This window comes from Cervus elaphus, chromosome 14, assembly GCF_910594005.1.
Source record: "Cervus elaphus chromosome 14, mCerEla1.1, whole genome shotgun sequence".
In the NCBI taxonomy this organism is placed as follows: domain Eukaryota; kingdom Metazoa; phylum Chordata; class Mammalia; order Artiodactyla; family Cervidae; genus Cervus; species Cervus elaphus.
Window position 1 is genome coordinate 23,601,053 of NC_057828.1, and position 27,744 is coordinate 23,628,796.

The window sequence follows — 27,744 nt, forward strand, 5'->3', positions numbered from 1 at the left end:
GATTTTTTCAGAAGGGCTAAAATTATTCAGTATTCATTTTTTCCAATTTTATTGAGATATGTCATATAGCACTATGTAAGTTTAAGGTGTATGGAACAATGATTTCACTTACATGTATCATGAAATGTTATATATTCACCATTAATTCATTATATTTAGTCAATATTCATTGTCAGTTATACATACTACCAATTTAAAACATATCTCATCCTATTTCATATACAATTGACATAAATAATTTGTATATTTCCAATTGAGTGGCTTTTAAAAATGCTTAACCTTAAAAAAAATTCCTACAGTTGGTTAATGATAACTAAGTCATCTGACAGTGAAATCAGAAATGAACTGGCTATAACTCAGCCCTCAAAACATTAAATTTTCTATTTTCTATATTACAATAATGATTAAAATACTAGAGTCTAATAGAATATGTAATATTTGAGCAGGTGTACTTTTATGATAACATGGAAATTTTTGTTTGTTGATTAGTTTATTAGATTAAGTTGACTTGCCTTGTTCATATTTTCTCTCCTAATTCTTTCATCAGCTCTTTGCAAACTTTTATACCTAGGCGTTCTTGCTTGTCAAATTAAGTTTTGTAGACCGGAGGGAATTGCCTCTGGAATTAAGGGAATTCCTTTCTGTTAATTAGCCTATAGTGGATTTTTTTCCCTTTTATTCTCTTTTTTTATACCACACAATTAAGTAACTGCTCTATTTCGAACATTGCTAAACTCTTAATCTAGCTTCTCCTTTTGCAAGTATTTTAGATAGACCTTTCAGCAGAGATCCTGGGGTGAACACCCACACTGACTCTTGTATCTCATTTAGGCCTGTCTGCCCTCCCAGTGTTGTCAGTGATTGGAACAAGTCAGGCTGCTCATTGACCAAGATCTTTATTAATGCAGCTTGTGATTTCTTCAGCATGTTCTATGGTTCCCCTATAAGAACAATAAAAAAATAATTGGCTTATTTCCCACTCTGTGTAGCATATATGATAAAACTGACAATTTTTCTGATTTTTTGGTCATTTTTTAGTTAAAAAACAATAGCATCTTAGAATCACTCTTAAGATAGAAGTAAACTATCCTTTGAGTCTATGAAATTCAATTAGTCAAATACAAAGACAGTACAATTCATATGACTATATTTGCTATGCTAGCGTCTCATTATATTTTATTGACTATGAAGTGTAGGAGGTTTCCAGATTTGAAGATGAAATCATTTTTTATGCAATCTGTGATGATGGAAAAGTATTTATTTTTGTTTATTTTTTTCCAAATGAAGAGAGTGAAGGCATTGAAGTATCCTGTATTCACTTTAGAGTTAATTAGTAAGATACCTCCAGTGAAAGGAAGGAAAATATCAGACATTTGATATCAAAAGATCACAAGGCTTTCAATTTAGCAACATAGTGTTTTTAAATTTATTTTTTTAATTGGAGGAAAATTACTTTGCAATGTTGTGTTTGTTTCTGTCACGCAACAACACAAATCAGTCCTAATTATACATATGTCCCCCGCTCTTGAACCTTCCTCCCCTCCCCCACCTCACCCCTTTAGGTGATCACAGGGCATCCAGCTGGGTTCCCTATGTTGTGCAGTAACTTCTCTCCAGTTATCTATTTGCACATGGGAATGTGTATATGTCGATGCTTCTTCCTCTTGTTTGTCCCACTCTTTGCTTCCTCCACTGTGCCCACAAGTCCGTTCTCGACATCTGCATCTCTGTTCCTTCCCTGTCGATGGGTTCTAGAAAACTCGTATTAATGAGCAGCATAGTTTTGAGAGAGGGGAATGGGCCACCCTTCCTCTGCCCCAGTGTGGATCAGCCTTCAACGTGCTGTGGGCAAGTCTGCCCTCATAGGGCCACACAGAGCCCTAGAGATGGTTGCAGAGTTTGGTGATAGAATCTGTGAGGAAAGGTTAAAGTACCTGAGGACAGTATTCCACAGGGATATTAAGGAAGATGAGATAAGGCTGCAGAAGCTTTACCTCTTCTGAGAGGAGCTGGTATAAGCACCCTATGCAGAGCATTGTTCCTAGTTTCAAGGCCAACGAACTACATACACCCAAGACCCCACATGTGGGTTCCAAGTTTTACCTCTGAGCCTGTATTCATACCGGTCTACGACTTTTGCATCCTCTTTTTCGGTTTTCACTTCTGCCTAGTGAACTCTGACCCACTTGTTAAAGAACAGATCAGATATTTCCCCAGTGCTTTCTGTTCCCATACTCTTTTGTTTTTGCTTTATCATCAAATTTTGCTTTTCTCCACTTGTATACTGGTAAGGCTATTTGCTCTTTCCCTCATTAAATTTTAAGGGTCTTAGGATGAGGCTTCTGCTTATTCACCTTTTTACACTCACAGTGTCTAAACACACTACTATTGAACAGATTAAGACATATCTGGTGGGCTTTCTCAATAGCTCACCAGGTAAAGACTCTGCCTGCCAGTGGAGGAGACGCAGGAGACAGGAGTTCAATCCCTGTGTCGAGAAGATCCCCAGAGGAGGAAATGCAGCCCACTCCAGGATTCTTGCTGGGGAAATCCCATGGACAGAGGAGCTAGCAGGGTTACAGTCTATGGGGTCGCAAAGTGTTGGACATGACTGAACAAGGCACAATGGTGGATTGAATTAACTATGAATCAAGTCCCCTGGTATTTACTATTGCTTATTTGCTTATCTGATAATACAGGCCCAGAATTCATTTCTGTGTTATAAGGAGCTGCCTCTAGGGAAAGAGGACATCTCTCTTTGGTTTCCTCGCCTCCCCTTCTCCCCCATCTCCACCCCCTTCAGCTCAGGGAGGGTGAAAGCTGCTTCACCCAGGGTCACATTCCATGAGGGCTACCTCTCTCCAGAGTTTCTCCTGACCTGTTAGTGGACCCCATTATTCAGGTGCTGGCCTGACGTTGCTCTCAATGGGGAGAATCCTTGGCCAATCCCTTCCTTTACCCTTTTGACAAGTCATTAAAGAGAAAGGCTCTTCTCCCCAGGGGAACATCTGCCCTATCTCTTATCACACCTCTCATCACATCTCTGATTTTTGTTGGCTGTTGAGACTCAGGACAAGTCAGATTATACAAATGCTGTTATAAATGTGGGAACAAACTTGCTCTCAGTTCAGTTCAGTTCAGTTCAGTTCAGTCACTCAGTTGTGTCCAGCTCTTTGTGACCCCACGGACTGCAGCACGCCTGGCTTCCCTGTCACACGGAACTTGCTCAAACTCATGTCCATTAAGATGGTGACGCTATCCAACCGTCTCATCCTCTGTTGTCCCCTTCTCCTCCCGCCTTCGATCTTTCGCAGCATCAGGGTCTTTTCCAATGAGTCAGTTCTTTGCATCAGGTGGCCAAAATATTGGAGTTTCAGCTTCAGCATAGTCCTTCCAAGGAATATTCAGTACTGATTTCCTTTAGGATGGACTGGTTGGATCTCCTTGCTGTCCAAGGGACTCTCAAGAGTCTTCTCTAACACCACAGTTCAAAAGCATCAATTCTTTGGCTCTCAGCTTTCTTTATGGTCCGTCTCTCACATCTATACATGACTACTGGAAAAACCATATCTTTGATTAGATAGACCTTTGTCAGCAAAGTAATGTCTCTCATTTTTAATATGCTGTCTGGGTTGGTCATAGCTTTTCTTCCAAGGAGCAAGCATCTTTTAATTTCATGGCTGCAGTCACCATCTGCAGTGATTTTGGAGACCAAGAAAATAAAGTCTGTCACTGTTTCCATTGTTTCCCCATCTATTTGCCATGAAGAGAGTCCCGTGGACTGCCAGGAGATCCAACCAGTCCATCCTAGAGGAGATCAGTCCTGGATGTTCATTGGAAGGACTGATGCTGAAGCTGAAACTCCAATACTTTGGCCACCTCATGCGAAGTGTCGACTCATTGGAAAAGACCCTGATGCTGGGAGGGATTGGGGGCAGGAGGAGAAGGGGCCGACAGAGGATGAAATGGCCGGATGGCATCACCGACTCGATGGGCATGAGTTTGAGTAAACTGCGGGAGTTGGTGATGTACAGAGAGGCCTGGCGTGCTGCGATTCATGGGGTCACAAAGAGTCGGACACGACTGAGTGACTGAACTGAACTGAACTGACTGAGTGGGACCGTATGCCATGATCTTAGTTTCTTGAATGTTGAATTTTAAGCCAGCTTTTTCACTCTCCTCTTTCACTTCCCATCAAGAGGTTCTTTCATTCTTCTTTGCTTTCTGCCATAAGAGTAGTGTCATCTGAGTATCTGAGGTTGTTGATATTTCTCCCGGCAATCTTGATTTCAGCTTATGCTTCATCCACCCCGGCATTTCACATGATGTACTCTGTATATAAGTTAAATTAGCAGGGTGACAATATACAACCTTGACATACTCCTTTCCCATTTTGGAACTAGTCCATTGTTTCATGTCTGGTTCTAACTGCTGCTTCTTGACCTGCATACAGATTTCTCAGGAGGCAGGTCAGGTGTTTCTATTTCTTGAAGAATTTTCTACAGTTTGTTGTGATCCACACAGTGAAAGGCTTTGGCATAGTCAATAAAGCAGAAGTAGATGTTTTTCTGGAACTCTCTTGCTTTTTCGATGATCCAACAGATGTTGGCTATTTGATCTCTGGTTTCTCTTCTTTTTCTAAATCCAGCTTGAACATCTGGAAGTTCTCAGTTCACATACTGTTGAAGCCTGGCTTGGAGAATTTTGAACATTGCTTTGCTAGCATGTGAGATGAGTGCAATTGTGCAGTAGTTTGAACATTCTTTGGCATTGCCTTTCTTTGGGATTGGAATGAAAACTGACCTTTTCCAGTCCTGTGGCCAATGCTGAGTTTTCCAAATTTGCTGGCATATTGAGTACAGCACTTTCACAGCATCATTTTTTAGGATTTGAAATCGCGCAGCTGGAATTCGATCACCTCCACTAGCTCAGTTCATAGTGAGGCTTCCTAAGGCCCACTTGACTTCGCATTCCAGGATATCTGGCTCTAGTTGAGTGATCACACCATCATGGTTATCTGGGTCATTGAGATCTTTTTTGTACAGTTCGTCTGTGTATTCTTGCCTCCTTTACTTAGTATCTTCTGCTTCTGTTAGGTACATACTGTTTCTGTCCTTTATTGTGCCCATCTTTGTATTAAGTATTCCCTTAATATCTCTAATTTTCTTGACGAGATCTCTAGTCTTTCCCATTCTATTATTTTTCTCTGTTTCTTTGCATTGATCACCAAGGAAGGCTTTCTTATCTCTCCTTGCTATTCTTTGGAACTCTGCATTCCAAATGCACTCTGCATTCAAATTTGGTCTAGTTGGCTCTTTTTTCCTGCCTCTAGCCCAGGCAAACAGACTTAATTCACATGCTTTGCATAACTCAGTGGAGAATTTATTGTGATCTTAACTCATTGGAGAATTTATTGTTATCTAGAGTCAAATTCCTAACTTGTAATAAAGTACCCTTAATCCTGCTTTGAGCTTAATACATATGTTTCATTAATAGCCCTTTAACAGAGAGAAGGCTTCTCTAGGACATGTTTGAAACCTGAACAGGTATTTGAGACTTGTTCCCTAGCTATGTGTCTCGCTATCTATGAATCATTATCTCCATGCCCAGTTTGAAATGATTTACCTAAGTCAGGGTTCATCATGACTTGGATAACTACTCTTTTGGGCAATCAATATATATGGAGAAAAATGTTTCGCAATTTATAAAGATCTGTAATATATTTCTATACATAGTCTCCTAGGGCCTCTATAGTCATCTCTGCTATAAAGCTGTTCATGATCTCCTTTGCTTCCTTCATAAAGAACTCAATTTTCTAGTTACGCTGAGCCTCTTTCAGTTTCTTCAGAATCCGTTTTCATTCTCTAACTCACTTCCATATATTTTGTATATGTTGATTAATTTTAATTTTTGCTTCCTGAGACCTCTACCAATTCTTTTCTAACTCTGCAGACACTCAAGTAATGACTTATTTGTATATACCACTGTATCCCCACATTGAATTTAAGAATTTCTGCCAGATCTGTGTCTTTGAGGAAATTATAAAAATTAATAGGCAAACCCATAACACCTTCTTCTTTAATATAATGTTCAGTTAATTGAAAAGTACTCTGTGCAAGAATAAAGCACATCTGATTATATATTTATAACTGTTAAAAGATACCATTTTAAAAGTAAAATTGATCATTGTCTAAACTTTTGATTGAAAGCTCAATTTATTTTTAGGGTTGTTGTGTTTTTTTAGGGTTTGCATGGCTGTTTGTACTTTTATAGAGCAATCTATCTGAGACTTAAATAATTTCTTCTGAATTTGAAGATAGATTTTTAAATATTATTTATAAAATAAATCTAAATAGTTTCATTATATATACAGATATACACATACACATGTGCACTTAGTATGCACTACATGTTTCTCTAATGAAACATTATGGCTCAATGGAATTAAAATTAATTCATGTGCAGGGAAATACCTAGTCTTTCAGCCTTATCTTTTCAGCCATCCTGTCCCTTGAGAAAGCAAATTTTGCCCAGACACAAAAGAAAAATGTACTATTAAAATGCAATTCAGAAGTGATAAAAAGTGTAAGTGTAGCAGCCGGCTCACAGCACCCCCTCTGTATACTAAGGGACATTGGGGCCACATTAATTTTGTGTGTGAGTGTTGTCCATCCCATGTGCAAATTAGCACTGGAAGGACCATAATCTGTCTTACATGAGAGCCCTTTTCCCAAGGGCATCTATAATACATGCTTGTGTAATTTTGTACATTCAAAGCTCTGTGTTCTGTTTATTTTTTATCTTAAATAGATGTAGAGGGTATTTTCTTAGGAAAAATATTTAAAAGGAATTTCTTAATAAACATTAAAAAGAAGTTGTACAGAGGTATGAAACTTGATGAAATAACACATTTCCTAAGCTTATTATTTTTTAAACAAATTCATGAATATAATGGGAGAAATTTCAGTTGAATTGGAATTTTAACAAGGCCCTTTCCTTGTCTTAATTAAATAATATATGTGAAAATATCAGCATCTGCCCCAAAATTTGTTTAACCTCAATTTCATTTTTTCTGTGTCTGAATTTCAAAGTATTTTTCTTGGCAGAATATTTAATTTAGTTGTGAATTAAATACTTACTTCCCAGAGCTTGCTTTTTTCCCTCTAAAAGTTTCTTGTATTTAAAACAGGATCTAGCTCCATTATTATTGATAGCATGTCTCCTTTGATTATATTAATTAAAATTTTTTGATGTTTACTCCTCTTCCCTATATTATATGTTCCTTCTAGGTTATCTCTTATATTTAGATATGAGTTTTTCTTCCATCTTGGTGTTAGTTGCTCAGTTGTGTCTGATTCTTTGTGACCCCATGGACTATAGCCCACTAGGATCCTCTGTCTGTGGAATTTACTAGGCAAGAATACTGGAGTGGGTTGCTATTCCCTTCTCCAGGGGATCTTCCCAAATCAGAGATCAAACCCAGTTCTCCCGCACTGGCAGGCAGATTCTTTACTGTGTGAGCCAATGCCTAATTAAACCATGGAATTCTCCAGGCAAGAATAATGGAATGGGTAGCCACTCCCTTCCCAACCTGGGGATTGAACCCCAGTCTCTTGCATTGCAGGCAGATTCTTTACCATCTGAGCCACTAGGGAAGTCCTCCATCTTGGTAGTTTCCCCAAATGACAATCCATTCTTAAATTCATATTAAAAAGGAAACCCTAACCATCAGATTAAAAAGTGTATTTGTGTGTGAGAGTGGCTTATTTGACTGATAGACCCTGGGATATGACCTTTTAATTAAGAAACTTCCAAATGTTGATATTTGAAGTTGTTGCCCTGGGAACTCTCGGTATCTTTTGAGAAGAAACAATTAGTCTTCTGATATCTATTAGTCAAGCTGCCAGGTAACTTCAAGATGAGCAAGGGAAGAGTTTAGTGAGTAACCTTTGAATTAGAATTCATAGATTCCATTTGGTGCCTCACTCTGGCCTGCTTCCCAGAGCCCAGAGCTTTCTGATATAATATTTCTGAGAATACACTCTTTTTATGAATATATGAACTGGCAGAGAAACCTGGGGGTTTGCATAGGTTTCTCATCTGTTTTCAGCTTTATTCTTCACTCTCACTCATTGCAGTAACTTCCAGAATCTTCCAGGATCCTGCAGGACTAATGGCATAATTTCTCTTTGGTCTCTTCCTCTTTTGGAACTCGACTTTTCTATCTGCATTCCACCTGCCAAAAACTTGTTAGCATTTTCTTCTTCTGTTTTTTCTCTTTTGTCCTCTTTCCTATGAATTTATAACTTAAAAAAAATCCCTTTACTCTTATTTCAGAAGGTTTTGATGAGGGATTAAACAATTTATCAGGTTACACTATAAATGTATCACAATCTTAGATGTTTTGTGAGAGTTTAAAATTTTCATTTTTATGTTGATCAAAATAACATTAAAAGTAATAATGATAATGGTGATAATGATGGTAGTGGTGATGATACTGAGAGCTGTCACAATAAGCTACTTCTACTTTTGCAATAGCATTATTTATTGAACACTTACTGTTTTCAGCACCAAGTTTTGTGTATATTAAATTGTTCACCATCACTCACAGATGGTAAAGAATCTGCCTGCAATGCAGGAGACCTGGGTTTGATCCCTGGGTCAGGAAGATCCCCTGAAGAAGCAAGTGATGACCCACTCCATATTCTTTCCTGGAAAAAAAATCCCATAGATAGAAGAGCCTGGTGGGCTGCAGTTCATGGATTCTCAAACAGTCAGATGTGACTGAGCGACTAATATTTTCCTTCCAATTACTCTGTAGCATGAGGGAACACAGGTAGCAGGGGCAAAGCTAAGATGCAAATATGGGTCTGACTGACTCAAAAGCTTCTTTGTCCATACTCTGTACCAGGAATGCCTTTATTATTTGGGTAAGTTAAGAGTTGAAGAAAGCCCATTTCAATGAGAGTTGCCAATGGCAGCCATCCTTTACATTTGGGGAATACCATCTTATTAAGGGCATTTTTACTTAGGTGATGAGTTTTGAGTTACTTGGCACAATTAATTAATTAATTAACATTTTCTCTAGTTAGCAAATATTTGAGACCCACAAAATTCTGTAAAATTTTAGTATCTCCATTTGTGGAATAAGAAATGAAGATTCATAGAAGTTAGTAACAGAGATAGTCAGTGGCCAAGATTGAAGTGAAGACCTGGTGTTCTGATTCCAAGCCATGTGTTATTTCCCTATAATTTATGACTTCTTGAAATTCTTTTTTTTTAGTCAAATGTCTCTACAAATCAAATTAAGACTATTACCTGAATGTTCTTTCAGGTTTTTGCCATTTTCTTCCTACCATAAAAACAAAAAATACGTCCCAACAATGCATTTATCAAGCAAATATGGTCCTGATGCTTATGGAACTCAACATTTCCGAGATGAAAATCCTAAGAGATGGATCTGTAACAAGGTGAGTTGATGCAACATTAAAAAGAAAAATAGTGTTTCTTTTAAAAGGCTAAAAAGGGACACTGATTATAGCAAATATACTGTCATTACAACTAACACCTTCATGGTTACAGAATTATTTTTAGCTATTACTGTGTCAGTAAGAGGTTTAAGTATTGTGGATTTTTTTGTTGCTGTTGTGTTCTTGTGTTTTATGGTTCAGCCACGCTGTGGTCATTAGCTTTGGCAAAGCCAGTTAGGGTCAAGTCTGAATCTGTGGGACAGAGTTAAGCTAACTCTCAGGCATGGAGATCAGTGCTTCTTTGTTTTCTTTCAACCTTCATGTATATGTGGATAGGTATGTAGGAAAGAAAGAAGAAGAAAGGAAGGGAAAAGGGAAGAAGGGGAGGGTAGGAGGGAGGAAGGAAGAAAGGAAGGAAGGGGAGATATATGTGATATCCTATCTATATATATGACATAGAAAAGGAAAAAGCAGATAAATATTTACTTTTGGATTCCAGAATTATAGTTGCTAGCACTTAAATAAAAATTTCTAAAATGGGAAAACACCTTCCTACATGTCTTACACAATAGGAGGTAACAAGGAAAGTTCTTACTAGGTTTTAAACATATTGTCTAGCAGTTAGAAACTCAAACTTACTCATATCAAAATTATACAGGTAAAGTGGAGCAGGAAATTATATTCTGGAAAGGGCTTAAGAGATACTGAGTTCCATACACTACCAGGCCTATTGTTTCTATGGGTAGTCTGTCAAGGAGGATTTATTCATTTACACACAGTCTCCTACCAAAAAGATTTAAGACTCCTTGCTTGTGTGCATGCGTGCTAAGTTGCTTCAGTTGTGTCTGACTCTTTGCGACCCTATGAACTATAGCCCGCCAGGCTCTTCTGTCCACGGAATTCTCCAGGCAAGAATACTGGAGTGGGGTGCCATGCCCTTCTCCAGGGGATCTTCCCAATCCAGGGATCGAACCCATGTATCCTGCATTGCAGGTGGATTCTTTACTGCTGAGCCACCAGCGAAGACCCTGAAGGCACCTTATCAAGTGGCAAATGCAACATAGGTCACATTCTAGAAATTTAAACAAGGGGAAACAATCTTTGATGAGAAGAGCACCTATGCCCACAACACAAAGGGGGACTGGGAGGAGGGCGTGGCAACCCACTCCCATATACTTGCCTGGAGAATCCCATGGATAAAGCAGCTGGCGGGCTGCAGTCCAGGGAGTTGCAAAGAGTCTGACATGACCGAGCAACTGAGCATGCGTGCTCGTGACTATGGTGGTCAGAGACTTAGGAAATACGACCTGTTGGTATCTAAGATGCAGAGAACAAAAGTTGCAGAGGCCTCCTCACTGCTCAAGTGAAAGAAACATGTTAGACCTTTAAGGGAAATTAGACCTTTCTTTACCAAATTCTAAGAAAAGTTCTTTTTTAAAGACATTGCAAATAATGGCATTGTCAGAGGGAACTCATGCTTGGATTCCTTGGGAAGTCCCATTTTCTTCTGTAGCTACTAAGTCTTTTTTTGTTTTGTTTTTCTAAATGGTATTCTAGAACACTAAACAGTAATTCCATGGCGTAAGGAATATGTGCAATGAGTACAGTCTGGTCCACTGACTGACAAACCTGGAAGTTGATAACAACATTATTACATAAAAATCCACAGCAAGACTACACTAGACATTTGCTTTTTACCTAATATGCAGCCATTCAGAATATAGGGTACATATGATTTTAAACCTTTTGATTTTGTATTTTAAATGTACATAATGTGATCTACATCTCATTTTTCTATTTGACGTGAATTTTATTTTTTGCTGTTAAGTCATCACCATCCTATTTAATTCAAGGAAATTCTCATTTCATTTCTTTAATATGTAAATGACTTACCTTAGGACACTGAGCTATTTCAGTATAAGACAGATCCTTGCACCAGTGTTTCTTTCCTAAAATAATATGGTTCTTTTGGGTTTTATGCCATAGGTTTATTTATATGTTTGACATATTCCAAGACTATGCATTCATCTAACTAGATTAACCAAATTATAGAGACTCTTGGATCATCACTAACAAAAAGTTTATTTTGTTCTTTTGGAGGAATCATTGTTGTCTTTATATACTTTTAGAAAGTATACATACTTGAAAAGTTAATGACAAATAATCGTTCTTGGAGATCCTGAAAACTAAGAAAGTGTAGCGATTCCTTATGTCTTAATAAATCATTAATCCACTTGCACAGAATCACATAGAAAGATATTAAATGCAAATTTAATTTTATTCCTCATTTCCTTCTCTCCCACTTCCTCTGATCTCTTAAAATAACCTTATTAGATTGACAAATTATTCCTGTGTAGCCAATAGATTCTACAAGGTACAGGGTAGCCATTCTATTGTTTCTATGAAAATATTTTATGTTTTGACTTGCTGCTCAGTGATCTGGGTGAACTTGTACCCAATAAATGAGTAAAAGCCTGCTAATTTTTCTTTATTTTGTATAAAACTATGTTTATTGACTTTGGAGGCATGAGACCACAACTTATTCATTATTAGTAGATGAAGGATAGTTTTAGCGAGTTGTTGAGTTCAAAATGTTGGAGAGGGAAAAGACCTGTGTAGTTTTATGCTGCTTCTATTGAAAGATGGACTATTTACAAACATTTCCATATACATCAGATTTAGTTGAATGCATTAGATTTACGGAAGTTAAGAAACAAATATATTTGGTTCCTGTTCTCCACCCTTTGCATCATGTTTTAAGTTTGTCTGCTGGAGAATTTTTTTCTTTTGTTTTCTTTAAGCATGGACGTTGTAACTGTCAGGCCATTTGTTATACAACTATGATAAAAGGTATACATTGAGAGAAAAGTAAAATGTTTTCTTTCTCTAATCAAATTCACATTAAATCAGTTAATAAATAGTATTTAATATTTTTGTTTTATTTTAATGCTTTTGACATGTATATATAACAGTATATAAAGACATCACAAAGTCAGCAGATTAAGAGCTAATAATATAATTTTTCCTGATAGTATGAAAATCAATAATGAAAAATAATATGTATATAATTTTTTGAATTTATGGAAAGCAATAATGATGTATACATATCATATAATTTACTCATATTTCTTTTATCTAACTGTACAATGCTCCAAGTTAATTGTTAGATTCTAGGTCTGTGTCTTAAATGGTCAAACTTTTCTTAAGTTCACCTAAAGACTTTGTATTTATAAATTCTTTGTTGTGCTGATCTCAATATCAAAAAGAGAAATGAAATTAAATAAGGACAATCTATCAGTCACTATTAATTTCATCTATCTGACAAGGTCTAAAAGAGTTGGCCAAGAAAAAATTGTCTACTAAAAACATTCTTTTGATTGTCAAAACATCCACACATGTTCATATTTACTGAAGCAGAAATGATAATCTCAGCCCTTTATCTGAATAAGAATGAGTTTCATATGCATTTTGGACAACTGACTATAATAGAACCACTTCATGTTTTCCCTTATTTGCAAAATTCAAGAGGAGACTTTTAAGATGGTTCATGTTGACAGAGCTTCTCCTCCTATGCCTTATTATAGGTGAATTACAGCCGTGGAGCAGCCCTTTTGTGCTATTTTCACATGCATTTTGGTCCTAAACAGAATTTTATAAGCTACAAAGCATAAAAATATCTAGTACTCCAAAGAATTAATTTAGAGAGCCTAAGCATATTGCACAGAACATAAAGTTGACCTTTACCGTCGACGGCGTTTGGGATGGAGTGGGATGTGGAACACATCATAGATTTAATGTGGCACGTCGCTGTCTGCAGAAACTTGGGTGGGACTGTGACTGCTTGCCCATGGCACCCGGTGATTGAATCTGCTGTCACCAGCATCCTGATAATAATGAACACCCAGCTCAACGACCGTGATTATGATTATCATAATTGATGTGCAAGAGCAGTGTGTGGGGATCATTACAGCTGAACTGTACATCAGAGAAACATGCCTCAGTTATGGATAATTTTACTCTTATGCATTGATTGGGATAAAATATGCCTTTCTCTTTAAACAGACCAGCTTCATATAATTTTAAGAATCTTTCTGTACACGCTGATGGATGATGATGTGTCCGCTGAAAACAGCCCCCGACAGTTGTTTATTTTGTTTGTTTCGTTTCATTAGTAAATGTAAACAATTAAATAATTAAGTGTAATTGAGGGAAAATATCTTGCTTAGGAGGATGGTCTTCAGTAATCAAATATTCAGTTTAAGTGCTTTTTCTGTCTCTCTGACGATATATCTGGGACTGAAGTTCTTCAGCGTTCTCCCTCTGATTATCCTTGTACCTGAAATCCAGAGGTCAGCAACCATCAGGGAAAATATAAGCTTATACAGTTTTTTATTATGCAGTCTTATGCATGTGAATATGCATACATTTGTGCATATACTCTAGTTTATTATGCCTTTAGGACAGAACCACTATTGTGTTATACTATATTGAAAAATAGTGTTTAACCTATAGAAGAGTTTGGATGTGTTGTGTTGAGATGTATAAATTTACACTTCCTTGGCTTTTTCATCAATTTTTGTTTCAGATAGGTTTGTTACATTGTGTGGAAATTTTCAATTATAGTTTTAAAAATGAGTTCAAGAGTTTCTGATTTTAATTTTAACTCGTGAATGAATATGATATTAATATGTGCAGTGATGTTTCCAAGATTTTCAGTAGATTAGAACTGGCCATATTAGTCTATAATTATTAACCTAAGCGGGCTTCCCTGGTGACTCAGCGGTAAAGAATCTGCCTGCCAATGAAGGAGATGCGGGTTCAGTCCCTGGGTCGGGAAGATCCTCTGGAGGATGGCATGGCAACCCAATCTAGTATTCTTGCCTGGAAAATTCCATGAATAGAGGAGCCTGTCAGGCTACAGTCCATGGCGTCGCAAAGAGCCAAACGTGACTTAGCAATTAAACAACAACATCCACTAAGTACTCAGTTTGTGTTTGAGTCTAAAACATTACCTTTGAGTGATGAGCAAACGTAACACATTTTTATAAGAACCATGGTAAACTATTTTTTTAAAAAACGTTATTTTGTGACTGCAGTAAAGTCCGAGATTGAGAGATTGCTCCATTAGATTAATAACTGTACAGCCCAAGAGAGACTATGGCAAACGTTTCCTTCTGAGGTCTGTAAGTTTGCATCACCCCGGGTAAGATGCTTGCCCTAGATGTGCAGCTGTACCCTATGCTGGAGGGCACCATCTTTGTTTGACAGCTAGAGGTTTTGCAGCTTGCCTACATATTTTCTTTCTGAAAGTTTTAATCTCAATGTGCTTCCTGAACTTAATTATTTACTTTTTTCCACTCAACTCAGATCCAACGGTGAGATGGTTATATATGCTCCAAGTCTTCCTAAAAGGATCTTTTATCTTTTTCTACTTCATCTACTGAAAATATTATTTTTCAGGAGTGCTGGATTTTTTTTTTTTTTTTGGAGTGCTGGATTTTATACTGTGTTCTCTGGTCTAACCTCTTGCTGTACCCAAAGCCCAGATGTCTGTTTCTTGACCATGTGCCAGATTATGCCCAGACTGTGGAACTCTATGGATGTGTATATACCATGTGACATAAGCTGACTATCACGCTCACTGGAATGCACTTTCTTGTCAGTTCTTTCTTCCAAAGAATCCCCTTAACCTTTCCCCAGGTCACTTATGCATTAAAAAGATCTTAACATCTTTTATCTAGAATTTTTTACGTCCTAGGCTTCTTGAAACCTCTAGTTTGCTGAAAGTACTGATACTTTATCTCAAATATTGGAAATATTTTTGCTAGATATAACAACAAATGGTTAATTCTGTGGAATTATTTTAAAGGGGATTGGTTCTGTTATTATGTACTTCATTTAGTTAGCTTTTAATTTGCTGTGAAATTTTTGCAGAATCTTTTTTATATTAACTCTATTCTTTAATGCACCAAACTTTTGTATATTATATATATGTTTTATTCTGTTGAATTTTTTTTGGCTTTTAAGGCTTTTTTTTAAAGTTGAAGTATAGTTGATATACTGTATTATATAAGTTACAAGTGTACAGCATGGTGACTCACAATTTTTAAAGGTCGTGCTCTATTTATAGTTATTGTAGAATATTGGCTATTTTTCCTGTGTTGTACAGTATAACTTTATAGCTTATTTTATTCATAATAGTCTGTACCTTTTGAAAATATCTTGATTATGTGTCAAGATGATACAGAATACCAGAATATTATTTATAAAATAATAAATTAATGAAATCTTTACCTGGCTTAGAGAGAGGACATTCCTGTTATTTAGAAGTCTTGTGTGGTACTCTCAATGATTCCGTCTTTTCTGTTTCCAACAAGAGAGATCTGCTATCCTGAATTTTAAATACTTCCTTTGCTTTTATGCTTTTATTACATATTTGTATTCCCAAGCAATAGCTAGTTTTGCATATCTTAGGCATTTTATATAAATGTATGTGTATAAATGTGTAAATCAAATCACGTGTATTTTTCAAACAGCTTTCTATACCACACACTTACTGTGTATGCATGCATGCATAGCTAAGTCGCTTCAGTCGTGTCCAATTCTTTGTGACCCTACGGACTGTAGAAGGCTTCCCTGTCCGTGGGATTCTCCAAGCAAGAATACTGGAGTGGGTGGCCATGCCCTCCTCCAGGGAATCTTCTCCACCCAGGGATCGAACCCATGTCTCATGTCCCCTGCATTAGCAGATGGGTTCTTTACCACTAGCACCACCTGGTAAGCCCTCTTACCATGTATAGCGAAAGTAACAGTCACTCAGTCGTGTCCGACTCTTTGCAACTCCATGGACTATACAGTCCATGAAATTCTCCAGGCCAGAATAGTGGAGTGGGTAGCCTTTCCCTTCTCCAGGGGATCTTCCCAACCCACGGATCAAACCCAGGTCTCCCGCCTTGCAGGCGGATTCTTTACCAGCTGAGCCACAAGGGACGCCCTTTACTTGCATTTAATTTTTTTCCACTGTTGTAAAGTATTCCACACACAAGTTTGCACAATTTATCCATTTTATTGCAGAAAAATGTGCATTATTTGCAGCTGCTCAAATCAAGCATGATGTGATTATTATGTCGATTCCTTTATAAATCTCCTGGTTCACATGAGAGAAAGGTATTACTGACTATAGGATATATATTGAATACATTTTCAAATTTGTTCCATAAGATTATATTTTACAAATAACTGTTCAGATTTAGTTTACAACAGCGATATTACAGTAGTCCTTCCATTATTTATAATTGTCAACCTTAAAATTTTTTGCCAATTGGATAGGTGTGATGTTACGTTTTAGTTAGCATTTCCTTGATTTTAATGAAGTTGAACTTTCTTCTCCAAGAGCACACATCTCTCAATAGAAGTTGTAGTTTTCTCAAATGGATTCTACATGTTTATTATTAGACTTATTCCTAAGAAACTTATATTTTATTGTGATTGTGAAAAGCTCTCTTTTTTTCCCATTCATTTTCTAACACACTCTTGTCATACAGTCTTTTGTGTTCTTCATATGTACTTTTGTTACTATGTTAGTCTGCTCAGGTTGCCATAACAACATACCACAGACTGGGTGGGTTGTATTTGTTTTTTCACAGTCCAGGGGGCTAGAAGTCCAAGATCAAAGTGCTCTCGGGGTTGGTTCCTGGTGAGGCCTCGCTTGCTGGCTTTTCCCCCATGGAGTCCTCATGGCATCTTCTTTGTGCATCCATGGAGCGAGAGTGTTGTGGTTGGTATCCTTCCCTCTTCTAATAAAGACACCAGTCCTATCAGATTATTCTGGTGTCAGATTTTCTAGTTTCAAATGGCTGCTTATGTGCCTGGTTTTGAGCAGTTTATTTAAATTCCCTGTACCTGAGTTTTCCCATCTTTGGAAAGGGGAACTATTTCACCTTCCTTACACTGTTATGATGACTGAATTAGGAGATCATATTAATTACTTAGAAGAATACCCAACAAAGTAAATACTGTACATTTAGCTGTTATTGTATTTATGATCTTTTTAATTTCCTATTTCATTAATGTATTTTGACCAGTTATGTTATAATGATCTTCTAAATCTCTAATACTCTGTATCATTTAAAATTTAACCATTATTAGCCCTATTTTCACATATTGACATTATAGTAAAAGCTATAGGCACAGCTCATTTTATTGTACTTTGCCACATTTCACTTCTTGGATATTGCATTTTTTAAAAAACAGATTGAAGGCTTGTGGCAACCCTTCATTGAGCGTTTATCACCTGCATTTTTTCCAGCAGCATTTGCTCAGTTCATGTTTCTGTGTCACATTTTGGTAAATATCACAATATTTCAAACTTTATTATTATTGTTACTGTATATTTATGGTTATTCTATGATGAGTGATCTTTGATGTCACTATTTTAATTGCTTTGGGGCACCAGAAACAATGCTCATGTAAGACAATGAACTTAATTGATAAATGTTGTGTATGTTCTGACTGCTCCGCTGACTGGTCATTCCCCTATTTCTCTCCCTCTCCTCTGGCATCCCTATTCCTTGAGACACAAAAATATTGAAATCAAGTCAATTAATAACCTTACAATGGTCTCTAAATGTTATAAAGGAAGAATCATACATTTCTCACTTTAAATCAAAAGCAAGAAATGATTCAGCTTAGTGAGGAATGCATGTCTAAAGCCAAGATAGGCTGAAACCTAGGCCTCGTGAACCAGTTAGCCAAGTTGTGAATGCAGAGGAAACGTTCTTGAAAGAAGTTAAAAGTGCTGCTCTAGTTCATATAGAAATAGCCTTATGGCCTGTGTGGAGAACGTTTTACTAATCTGGATAGATGATCAAACTGCCGCAACATTCCCTTAAGCCAAAGCCTAATCCAGAGCAATCTTCTAAGTCTCTTCAGTTCTATGAAGGCTGAGAGAGGTGAGAAAGCTGCAGAAGGAAAGTCTGTAGGTAGCAGAGATTGGTTCATGAAGTCTAAAGAAAGAAGCCATGTCCATAACATAAAAGCGCAAGGTGAAGCCGCCAAGTGATGATGTATTAACAGAAGCTGCAGCAAGTTGTCAAGACGATCTCTCTAAAACAATAAAGATGGCTACACTAAGCAACAAAATTTCAGTGTAAATAAGACAGCTTATAGTGGAAGAAAATGCCATCAAGGACTTTCATAGCTTGAGAGGAGAAGTCAGTGCCTGTTTCAGAGTTTCAAAGGTCAGGTAGACTGTCTTGTTAGGAGCTAATGCAGTCGGTAGCTGAGTTGAAGCCAGCGCTCGTTTATCAGTCTGAAAATCCTAGGACCATTAAGAGTGCTAAGTCCACCAGGCCTGTGCTCTGTAAATGGAACAGCAAAGCCTGGTTGACAGCACATCAGTTTACAGGGTTGTTTATGGAGTAGTTTAAGCCCACTCTTGAGGCCTACTGCTCAGAAAAAAAATTTCCTTTCAAAATATTGCTGCTCATTGAAACATAGAGACATACTTTACTCATCCCTTTGTATGTCACCCAAACTCTAATAACCAGAGGATTTATTAAAAGTAGTTTTTCCTACCTCATATGATCATAAATTTATCCATTGAGAAAGAAAATCAAATCCTGGTAATGTTCTTTTCATATCCAATGGTGGAATTTTTTTTTGAAAATCAGTAGTGATTTTATTTTGAAAAAAGTCTTATTGTTTTGTAGTAGTTGGAAGGGGTTTAATTGGCAATGGCGACTTGAGGGTGGTTATACAGGGGGATCAGAAACCAAACTACTTGAACTTTTCTTGGCTGAAATATGACATGGTCAACACAGAGGAGCCCCCAAGAAGTTTCCATGTTGTGACTCTATTCCATGGGGTGATGAGAAATAAATGTTAACAGTATATTGAAAAAAGAATTACTGCTCATTGACAACATACCTGGTCATATAAAAGATCTGACAGAAATGTACAATGAGATTAATATCATTTTCATGCCTGCTAACACAACATTCATTCTGCAGCCCATGAACTAAGTAATTTTGACTTTCAAGTTTTATTATTTAGGAAATACATTTTGTATGGCTATCACTGCCATAGATAGTGAATCCTCTGATGGATCTGGGCAATGTCAATTGAAAACATTCTGAAAAGGATTCATCATTCTAGGAGCCATTAAGAACATTTGTGACTCATGGGAAGAAGATTGAATATCAACATTAACAGGAGTATGGAAAAAATTGATTCCAGCTCTTGTGGATACCTTTGAGGGGTTCAAGACTTCAGTGGAGGAAGTCACTTCAGGTAGCAAGAGAACTAGCCTTAGAAGTGGAGCCTGAAGACTAAATTGCTGCCATCTCATGATTAAACTTGAATGAATAAGGAGTTTCCTCTAAGGGCTGAGTAAAGAAAGTGGTTTCTTGAGATAAGAACTACTGATGAAGGTGGTATGTAGAATTATTGAAATGACTAAGAATGTATCAATAGAATGTGACATCAACTTAGTTGATAAAGCAGTAGCAGGGTTTCAAGGGATTATCTCCAGTTTTGAAAGAAGTGCTGCTGTGGGTAAGACGCTATCCAACAGCTCAGGGATAGTATCAGCGCTCAGGGAGCTCTGCTCAGGGCTCTGTGCTGCCTGAAACGGGGAGGAAATCCAAAAAAGAGGGGATGTATGTACCGCTGAGTCACTTTGCTGTACGGTAGAAACATGGAGAAGGCAATGGCACCCCACTCCAGTACTCTTGCCTGGAAAACCCCGTGGACGGAGGAGCCTGGTGGGCTGCAGTCCATGGGGTCCCGAAGAGTCGGACACGACTGAGCGACTTCACTTTCACTTTTCTCTTTCATGCATTGGAGAAGGAAATGGCAACCCACTCCGGTGTTCTTGCCTGGAGAATCCCAGGGATGGGGGAGCCTGGTGGGCTGCCATCTATGGGGTCGCACAGAGTCGGACACAACGGAAGTGACTTAGCAGCAGCAGCAGCAGCAACTAACACAACATTGTAAAGCAACTATACTCCAATAAAAATTAGCTAAGGAAAGAAAGTGAAAGTTGCTTCAGTTGTGTCTGACTCTGTACAGTCCATGGAATTCTCCTGGCCAGAATACTGGAGTGGGTAGCCATTTCCTTCTCCAGGGGATCTTCCCAACCGAGGAATCAAGCCGGCATCTCCTGCATTGTGGGTGGATTCTTTACCAGCTGAGCTACCAGGGAATCCCAAGAGAAGAAAGTAATAGTAAACTGACATTAATAAATTGACTGAGTCCTAGATAATTAAAAGATTAAATTGTTTTTATTAATTTAAATTCACTTCCTATACTACATGTTTTAATATTATACAAATTAAATATTGAAGTTTAAGTATATCAAACATCTAACTTGTGTTACACTAAGACAAATATGTGAAAGCTTGCCATCAAGATGATTTTAAACTTACAGATAACAGTTTATATTCTTTTGTATCTTTGAATTGACTTTATGTCACTATAAAATAGTATTTTGAAAAAATTTTTGATAAATTTACAAGTTGGTGCTTAAAAAATGTCTTTAAGTCTTATAAAACGGCAAAGGGAACCAACAGCAACACATACCACAAAAATAAAGGAGAAGTCAAATACTTCTCTTAATTATGTGTTTCCTTATCACAATATATTACTAATGTAATGTGTGCCAAGGAATGCATGGAACTCTACTCATGGATTTCACAGACTAGATTTCCTGCTTAAGAATTCATTTGAAGAAATTGTTCCATTGTGAAAATTATTGTTGTGGATTTAATTTCTGTTAACATCCTTAACTGCATATTTTCCAAATTACACCTAAATGCAATATATTTTCTCCTAAAAGCATTCTTCATGGAATTATTTAAACATTCATATTTATCCTAACAAGATGCTGGAAACCATAGTCCCAGACTGCTTTTGAGAAGGCTACAGTTTGTGAATTCTATTATAGAAGTGCCAAATTGATACTTGCATCATTAACTCTGGATTAATTTGTGAGTTAACTTTTTAGGTGGTTATGATAAGGTTGTAAACTATTAGGGAAAATTTTACATCTGTTAGCATGTTAACATATTAACAACTGAAATTTCAGATGACTAAAAAGTGATAACTTGATAATCTGTGTAGCAACTGACTAAGAATATCAATGAAAGACTCTAAGGTACAAAAGTAGTGAAAATATTTCACATTATAGTTGTAAAGATACAAGTGTTGACCCTAACTTTTTTATTATATCTATTCCAAGAGCTATTTGCAAAGATTTTGCTCACAAAAATTGGAATATTTAATAAAACCTGATTTTCCTCCTCTGTAATTCCTCAATTGGAAAATGTAGTTCCTTGATGATGATCTAGGGTTTTGAAGAATAAATGGATTTTAAAGAGAAAATTAGATGGTACTTGTTATGCTGTTTAACTATCAATGCATTGTCATTTGTCTGTTGTATTATAAATGGCTTGCTCTCTCTACCTTCCTCATTTAATCATGTAACTTGTCTGTAAGCAGCATTAGAGGAAAAAAACCTGCTGCTGTATTTTTCAGTTGTTTTCTCTGCTTATCCAAAGAGAACTCACACTTATAGCTAGTGCAGAACTCTTCATCTTCTCCCTGACACCTGTTTTCTTTTAAATTCCTTTCACCCAGGCAGTCACTCAACTTTTGCCAAATAATGGGAAGACTTCCTAGTTTTCTCTCTCTCTTCCTTAGGAAAGATTTTCCCCAATGACATTGCCTCTCCCAAGTGAAGTTATGTATGACTGGCAAGTTTGGTATTTTAAGAATTAAGCCATGATATAAAAATTACATCCTAGTCCAAAACTTCCTTATGGTAAATAAAAACAATTTCTGTGTATGTAGTTAGTGTTTTATTTGTTTTATTATATATTATTTCTGAATGTGTTTTTGTTATTTGTCTAATTATTTGTCATGAGAAGACTGGATTGGAAGGGTGTCTGTGCAAATCTCTTTGTAGCTCACTAACCTAATATCATGTTGGCATTCTTATAGAAATAATGAGGAGCACTAGCATTAACGGTATACATTTTTCCTTCACTTTATGTCATGTATATATTATGTTAAGAAAATTACTTCCATTTTGTCAGCATACTCCATAGAAACTCATTTATATTGTGAAAGCCTATAAACCATGAAAAATTTGAAGTATTTTTTTTCAGAATTCTATTTTTTAAAAGAAAGTACTTGAAGTTGTACTTCTTTGAAGCTTTGCCTTGATTCTTAAGACACTGCATATTGTTTTTCTAATTGAATTCAGAAATAAGTCATTTATGTTTTGATACCAAATAAATATTGTGTGAGGGTGGAAGCAATCTAATCTGCAAGCATGAATATGCTTTCTAGTACTAATAGCATACTTGGTTTTGAAAGTAAGTTTCCATATTCACGGCATGTATTACTTAAATTTCAAAAGAAAAATTCTAAAAATACCCCAGAAAAAGATGTTGAGAAAATATATCAGATATTTTGGTAGCTAACACATATATACTTTTGCTTTTTATCCCCAAACATTACTGATAACATTTCCCATGCTTCAACTTTCTAACTCTTGTGTTACTGATCTATAATAGATGTAAATGCCCCAAATAACAAAGGATCTGTAGTTGCATGAATTTTTCAGATTGGAATATTTTCAGATATCAAATGTTAAGTATTTGGTGTTCTATGAAGAAAATCATCTCAGAATACAACTACTATATTCATATAAATGTATGACTTAGTAGCATTAAAATAATCAGTGGTAGATTGAAGGGTTTATTTTTGATGATATGCTAACATAAAAATAAAGTGCACTTTCCAGAAAGCTTTTTTGTATTGTAGGGCACAGTACAACTTAAAATGCTGCCCTAGTAAAATCTATTATTAGAAAACAAAGAAAGGTGCTCTTTTTCAAATATCTCCTATGTTTTATATATGTATAAACAAAATTTCTACATGTTTAAATTCTGGTAGGTAGATAACTATTTTCATCACTATCATATATTGTGAACCATAGGGGATGACAGTATATTTGTTTTTATTTTGCTTTGTTTACTTATTTATTTTTAAAGTTATAGTCAAAGAGTTAGCTACCTTAAGAACACGTTAACTGAAGTATGTCTGCAGCAGGTACTCAAGGTTTGTCTTTGCCCTGCTGAGTTCACTAGTTCTTTTCTTCACAACTATGAACACATACCCACATTCAGGAAAGGCATCATTAGATGAGATGGGAAAGGGAAATAAATGAAGAACCAGCTCTCTTGTATTGAAACTTACATATAATGATGTTCTATGCTATGATGGTTTTCTCTACGGAAGTAGAATTAACAAGAGTAACCAAGGCAAAGAACCCATTCATTACAAGTGTATGCTACCTGATTGTTGACTTGGCCATTTGTGCTCAAGTCCTGGTTACCTACACTCCAAAGATGACTAATGTAAGTCAAGTCACTATCTTTTTCCCACTGAATCATTTGGTTTTATTTCCATTTGTAAGAAATAATTTTGCTGATCTCATTTCTTGTACTTATTTTATGTGGGAAGTTTGATTTAAAATATAGAGTGGAATTTTATGTTTTTGGTCTTACGTCTAACTCTTTAATCCATTTTGTATTTTTGTATATGGTGTGAGATACAAGTGCTATTCTTTCACATGTAGTTGTTCAATTTGCCTACACCATTTATTGAAGAGGCTATCTTTTCCCCATTGCATATTCTTTTTTTCTTTGTCATAGATTAATTTACCATATGAGCATGGCTGATTTGTGAGTTCTCTGTTCTCCATATCCATATGTCTCCTTTTGTGACAGTAATACACTGTTCTGATTACTGTAGCTTTCAGTATAGAAGTCATGAAGTGTGACACCTCCAGTTTTGTTCTTTCTCAAGATTGCTTTGGCTACTCAGGGTCTTTTGTGTTTCCATGCAAATTTTTAAATTATTTGTTCTAGCTCTTTGAAAAATGCCTTTGGTATTTTGGTGGAGATTGCCCTGAATCTGTCAATTACTTTGGGTAGTGTGACCATTTGAACAATAATAATTCTTCCAGTCCATGAGCACAGTATATCTTTCCACTTGTTTGCATTGATTTCAATATCTTTTATCAGTGTATTATAGTTTTCAGAGTGCAAGTTTCTTACCATTTTGGTAGATTTATTCTCAATATTTTATACTTTTTCATGTAATTGTAAGTGGAATTATTTTCTTAATTTCTCTGAAAGTTTGTTATTATTGTATAGAAATGCAAGATTTCTGTTTATTAATTTTGTGTTATGAAACATTATTGAATTCATTTATTAGTTCTATTAGTATTTTGGTAGCATTTTCATAATTTTCTGTATGTAGTATCATGTCACCTAAAAACAGTGAAAGTTTTACTTCTTTCTTTCTAATTTGGGTTTCCTTTATTTCTTTTTCTTCTCTGATTGCTATGGCTTATGTTGAATAAAGGCACTTCTTTTGATATCATATGATTTTTATTCTTCAATTTGTTGATGTGATGTGTCACATTGATTGAATTGTGAATACTGAATCATCCATGCATCCCTGGGATAAATCCTACCTGAGCATGGCATATGATCCTTTTAATGTATACTTTTTGTACAATCTTAGCCATATTTTTTGGATCTGTTTCCTCAAACAAAGGAAACAAATGAAAAGGTAAGCAAATGGCACTACATCAAATTAAAAAAGTTTTTGCACAGTGAAGGAAATTATCAACCAAACAAAAAGACAGCCGACTGAATGGGAGAAGATACTTGCAAATGGTATATCCGGTAAGGGATTAGTATCCAAAATATATAAAGAATGCATACAACTCAACATCAGAAGAACAATCTGATTTAAAAATGGGCAAAGGACCCGAATAGATATTTTTCCAAAGAGAACATATAGATGGCCAACAGACATGAGATGCTCACTAATCATCAGGGAAATGACTTGAAAATTAAAATCACACTGAGATAGCACCTCACACCTGGCAGAATGACTGTCATCAACAGAATAACAAATAACAAGTGTTGGTGAGAACTTGGAGAAAAGAGAACCCTAGTGGGCTTGTAAATTGGTGCAATCACTATTGAAATTTGTTTTTAATTCAAAAAATCAAAAATAAAACTGCCATATTGATCCAGGGCAAAACAGGTGAAGGGGATTAAGAAACAAAAACCTCCAGTTATAAAATAAATAAGCCACAGGGACATAATGTATCATAAGAAATATGCTCAGTAATATTGTAGTAACTTTTTATGGGGACAAGTGGTTAGTAGACTTATCACAGTGATTATTTAATAATTTATCCAAATGTCAAATTGCTATGTAGTACATCTGAAACTAACATAATACTGCATGTCAACCATGTTTCTATAAAAAATAAATAAAATATAGAGTAGCAAAGCAGGTTTTTAGTTTAATTCTGGAGACTCCTGCATTATTCAGAAATGATGTTAAGGCTTCAAACTAATATTGGTACCCTCTTTGATCTCTGACTCCAGAGAATCTAATTGAAGCTCTAGACCTTCTCTCCAGAAGAAAGTACAAATATACGGTGTACACAACACTTGCATGCCATCATTTTGTTTCATTGAAAACTAATTTCCTTCACAGAATAAGTGAAACTAAAGTTTTGTTTACAACTATTACTCTCAAATGTGTATCTTATAAAAATGTGGAAATGAACACAAAATTTTCAAGTAAAGAAATGAAATTTTATAGAAGTAAATTTCAATAGAAACACTACTATATTTTTAATACTTGAGTTAAAACATTGAAATGTTAGGGTAGACTTAGTATGGCAGTGCTTTTATGTTTGAAGTTAATTTGATTTAAACTTTTTGTTTTAATGGCAACAAATGTTAAAAATAATTTACCTAGGTATATGTATCAAATGGAATCAGAATGCTAATAATTTGCTGTGTCAGAGAACAAAGGTTGAAGTAAAAGAATATGAAAGCTTTCTAAGACTCTATAGAGATTCTAGAGATTGAACTCATATCATTTCAACTCCTTTGTCCTTCAACCATTGAGGTTCCATGTTTTAGAGTCTGCCTTATTGACATACTCTGTGACAACCCAAAGCCATGGATCCATGTGTCATTTTAGGGACACTGAAGCAGATGTGAACTTCAACAGAAATTTGTATTGTTCATGGGTATTCAGAGATTTCTCCCTATACAGAAATAAATTGTCATTTTCCACTTCAGCGTGCGAAAGTACTTCATCTGGAATTAGAGAGTAGGCATAATTATCTTCCTTTAATCTTATTTTCCAGAGAAAGGGCTTGTTCTAAAGAAGCCATGATTTTCCAGCACTTTCCAGCATACTATGGCAGTAGTGTGTTGAATAGTAATAATAATTCAATTACCTAAGTAATTACAAACCTACTATATTCCTTATCATATTGCTGTAACCAGGGCTTCCTATTTATCTCAGATATTTGGAAGCATCTACTTAAAGTTGACTCCTTATCTTCAAGACACTTTATTTTCTATCCTGTTTGCATTTTCTCATGAAAATTCTCTGAAGCTGACTACTGAAAAGGAGTATAGATGCGTCCATTTCTAGATTTGGAGGTAGCATCTTTGGTGGTAATTCATGCTCATGTAGGAAGTGATCGAGGTGATACATGGAGCTCTTTTCATCATACAGTAAAATCAGATATGTTTCCAAAGATTGCAGATACAGTACCTAGTCATGAAGTTTTAGATTTTCCTTCCAATTGAAGTTATGTTCAACAAAAGAAATGTTAATCTTCTTGAAGACAGGAAGCAGTCTCCCTGGTTTCTGAAAAGGACTCACAGAATAGAAAATTTTCTGTCATTATGTCAGTAGGAACATACTAGATGAGCTTTATTAGTTGATTGCTCTCAGAAATAGCTTGGGTCAGGCAAAGGAAGTGTTGCCTCGGTGGTTTACTCTGTGATTTGTTAGAAAATATCAACTATTTGGGAGAGGATGAAGTATTTCTTTTCTTTTATCCTTATGTTCTAAGTTGTAAATAAACAGCACTTATTCTCATGCTACATGATTTCTCCCCTGTACTATGTGGTTTCATGTGTGCATTAGGAGATGATTCCAGGCAGTCTTTGGATGGAGCCAATAACAGCTTAGTTAATTTCTAACTTCTCAAATCAAGCCAGTTTTGTGACAAAGAGTCCCATTCTCTGAAGTACTTTCATAAATGGCAGAAATGCTCAGCTGTATTTACTTCATGTTTTTAATGGTGACAACTTCACTACTCTAGACGTTGTTGATTTACTGTGCTGTTTTATAATCTAAACCTCAAGACTCT

The 27,744-nt window shown here is 36.1% G+C and overlaps 1 protein-coding gene across 5 annotated transcripts in view; it reads left to right on the top strand.

Moving 5' to 3' along the window:
• The window catches only part of SPATA17 (spermatogenesis associated 17), a 240,313-nt gene that overhangs the window by 167,376 nt on the left and 45,193 nt on the right, over nt 1–27,744 (top strand). For all 5 annotated transcript variants that reach the window (XM_043924404.1, XM_043924406.1, XM_043924407.1 and 2 more), the window contains one exon: nt 9,335–9,470. In XM_043924404.1, the coding sequence (XP_043780339.1) occupies nt 9,335–9,470 (136 nt within the window). The remainder of the gene's footprint in view (nt 1–9,334; nt 9,471–27,744) is intronic.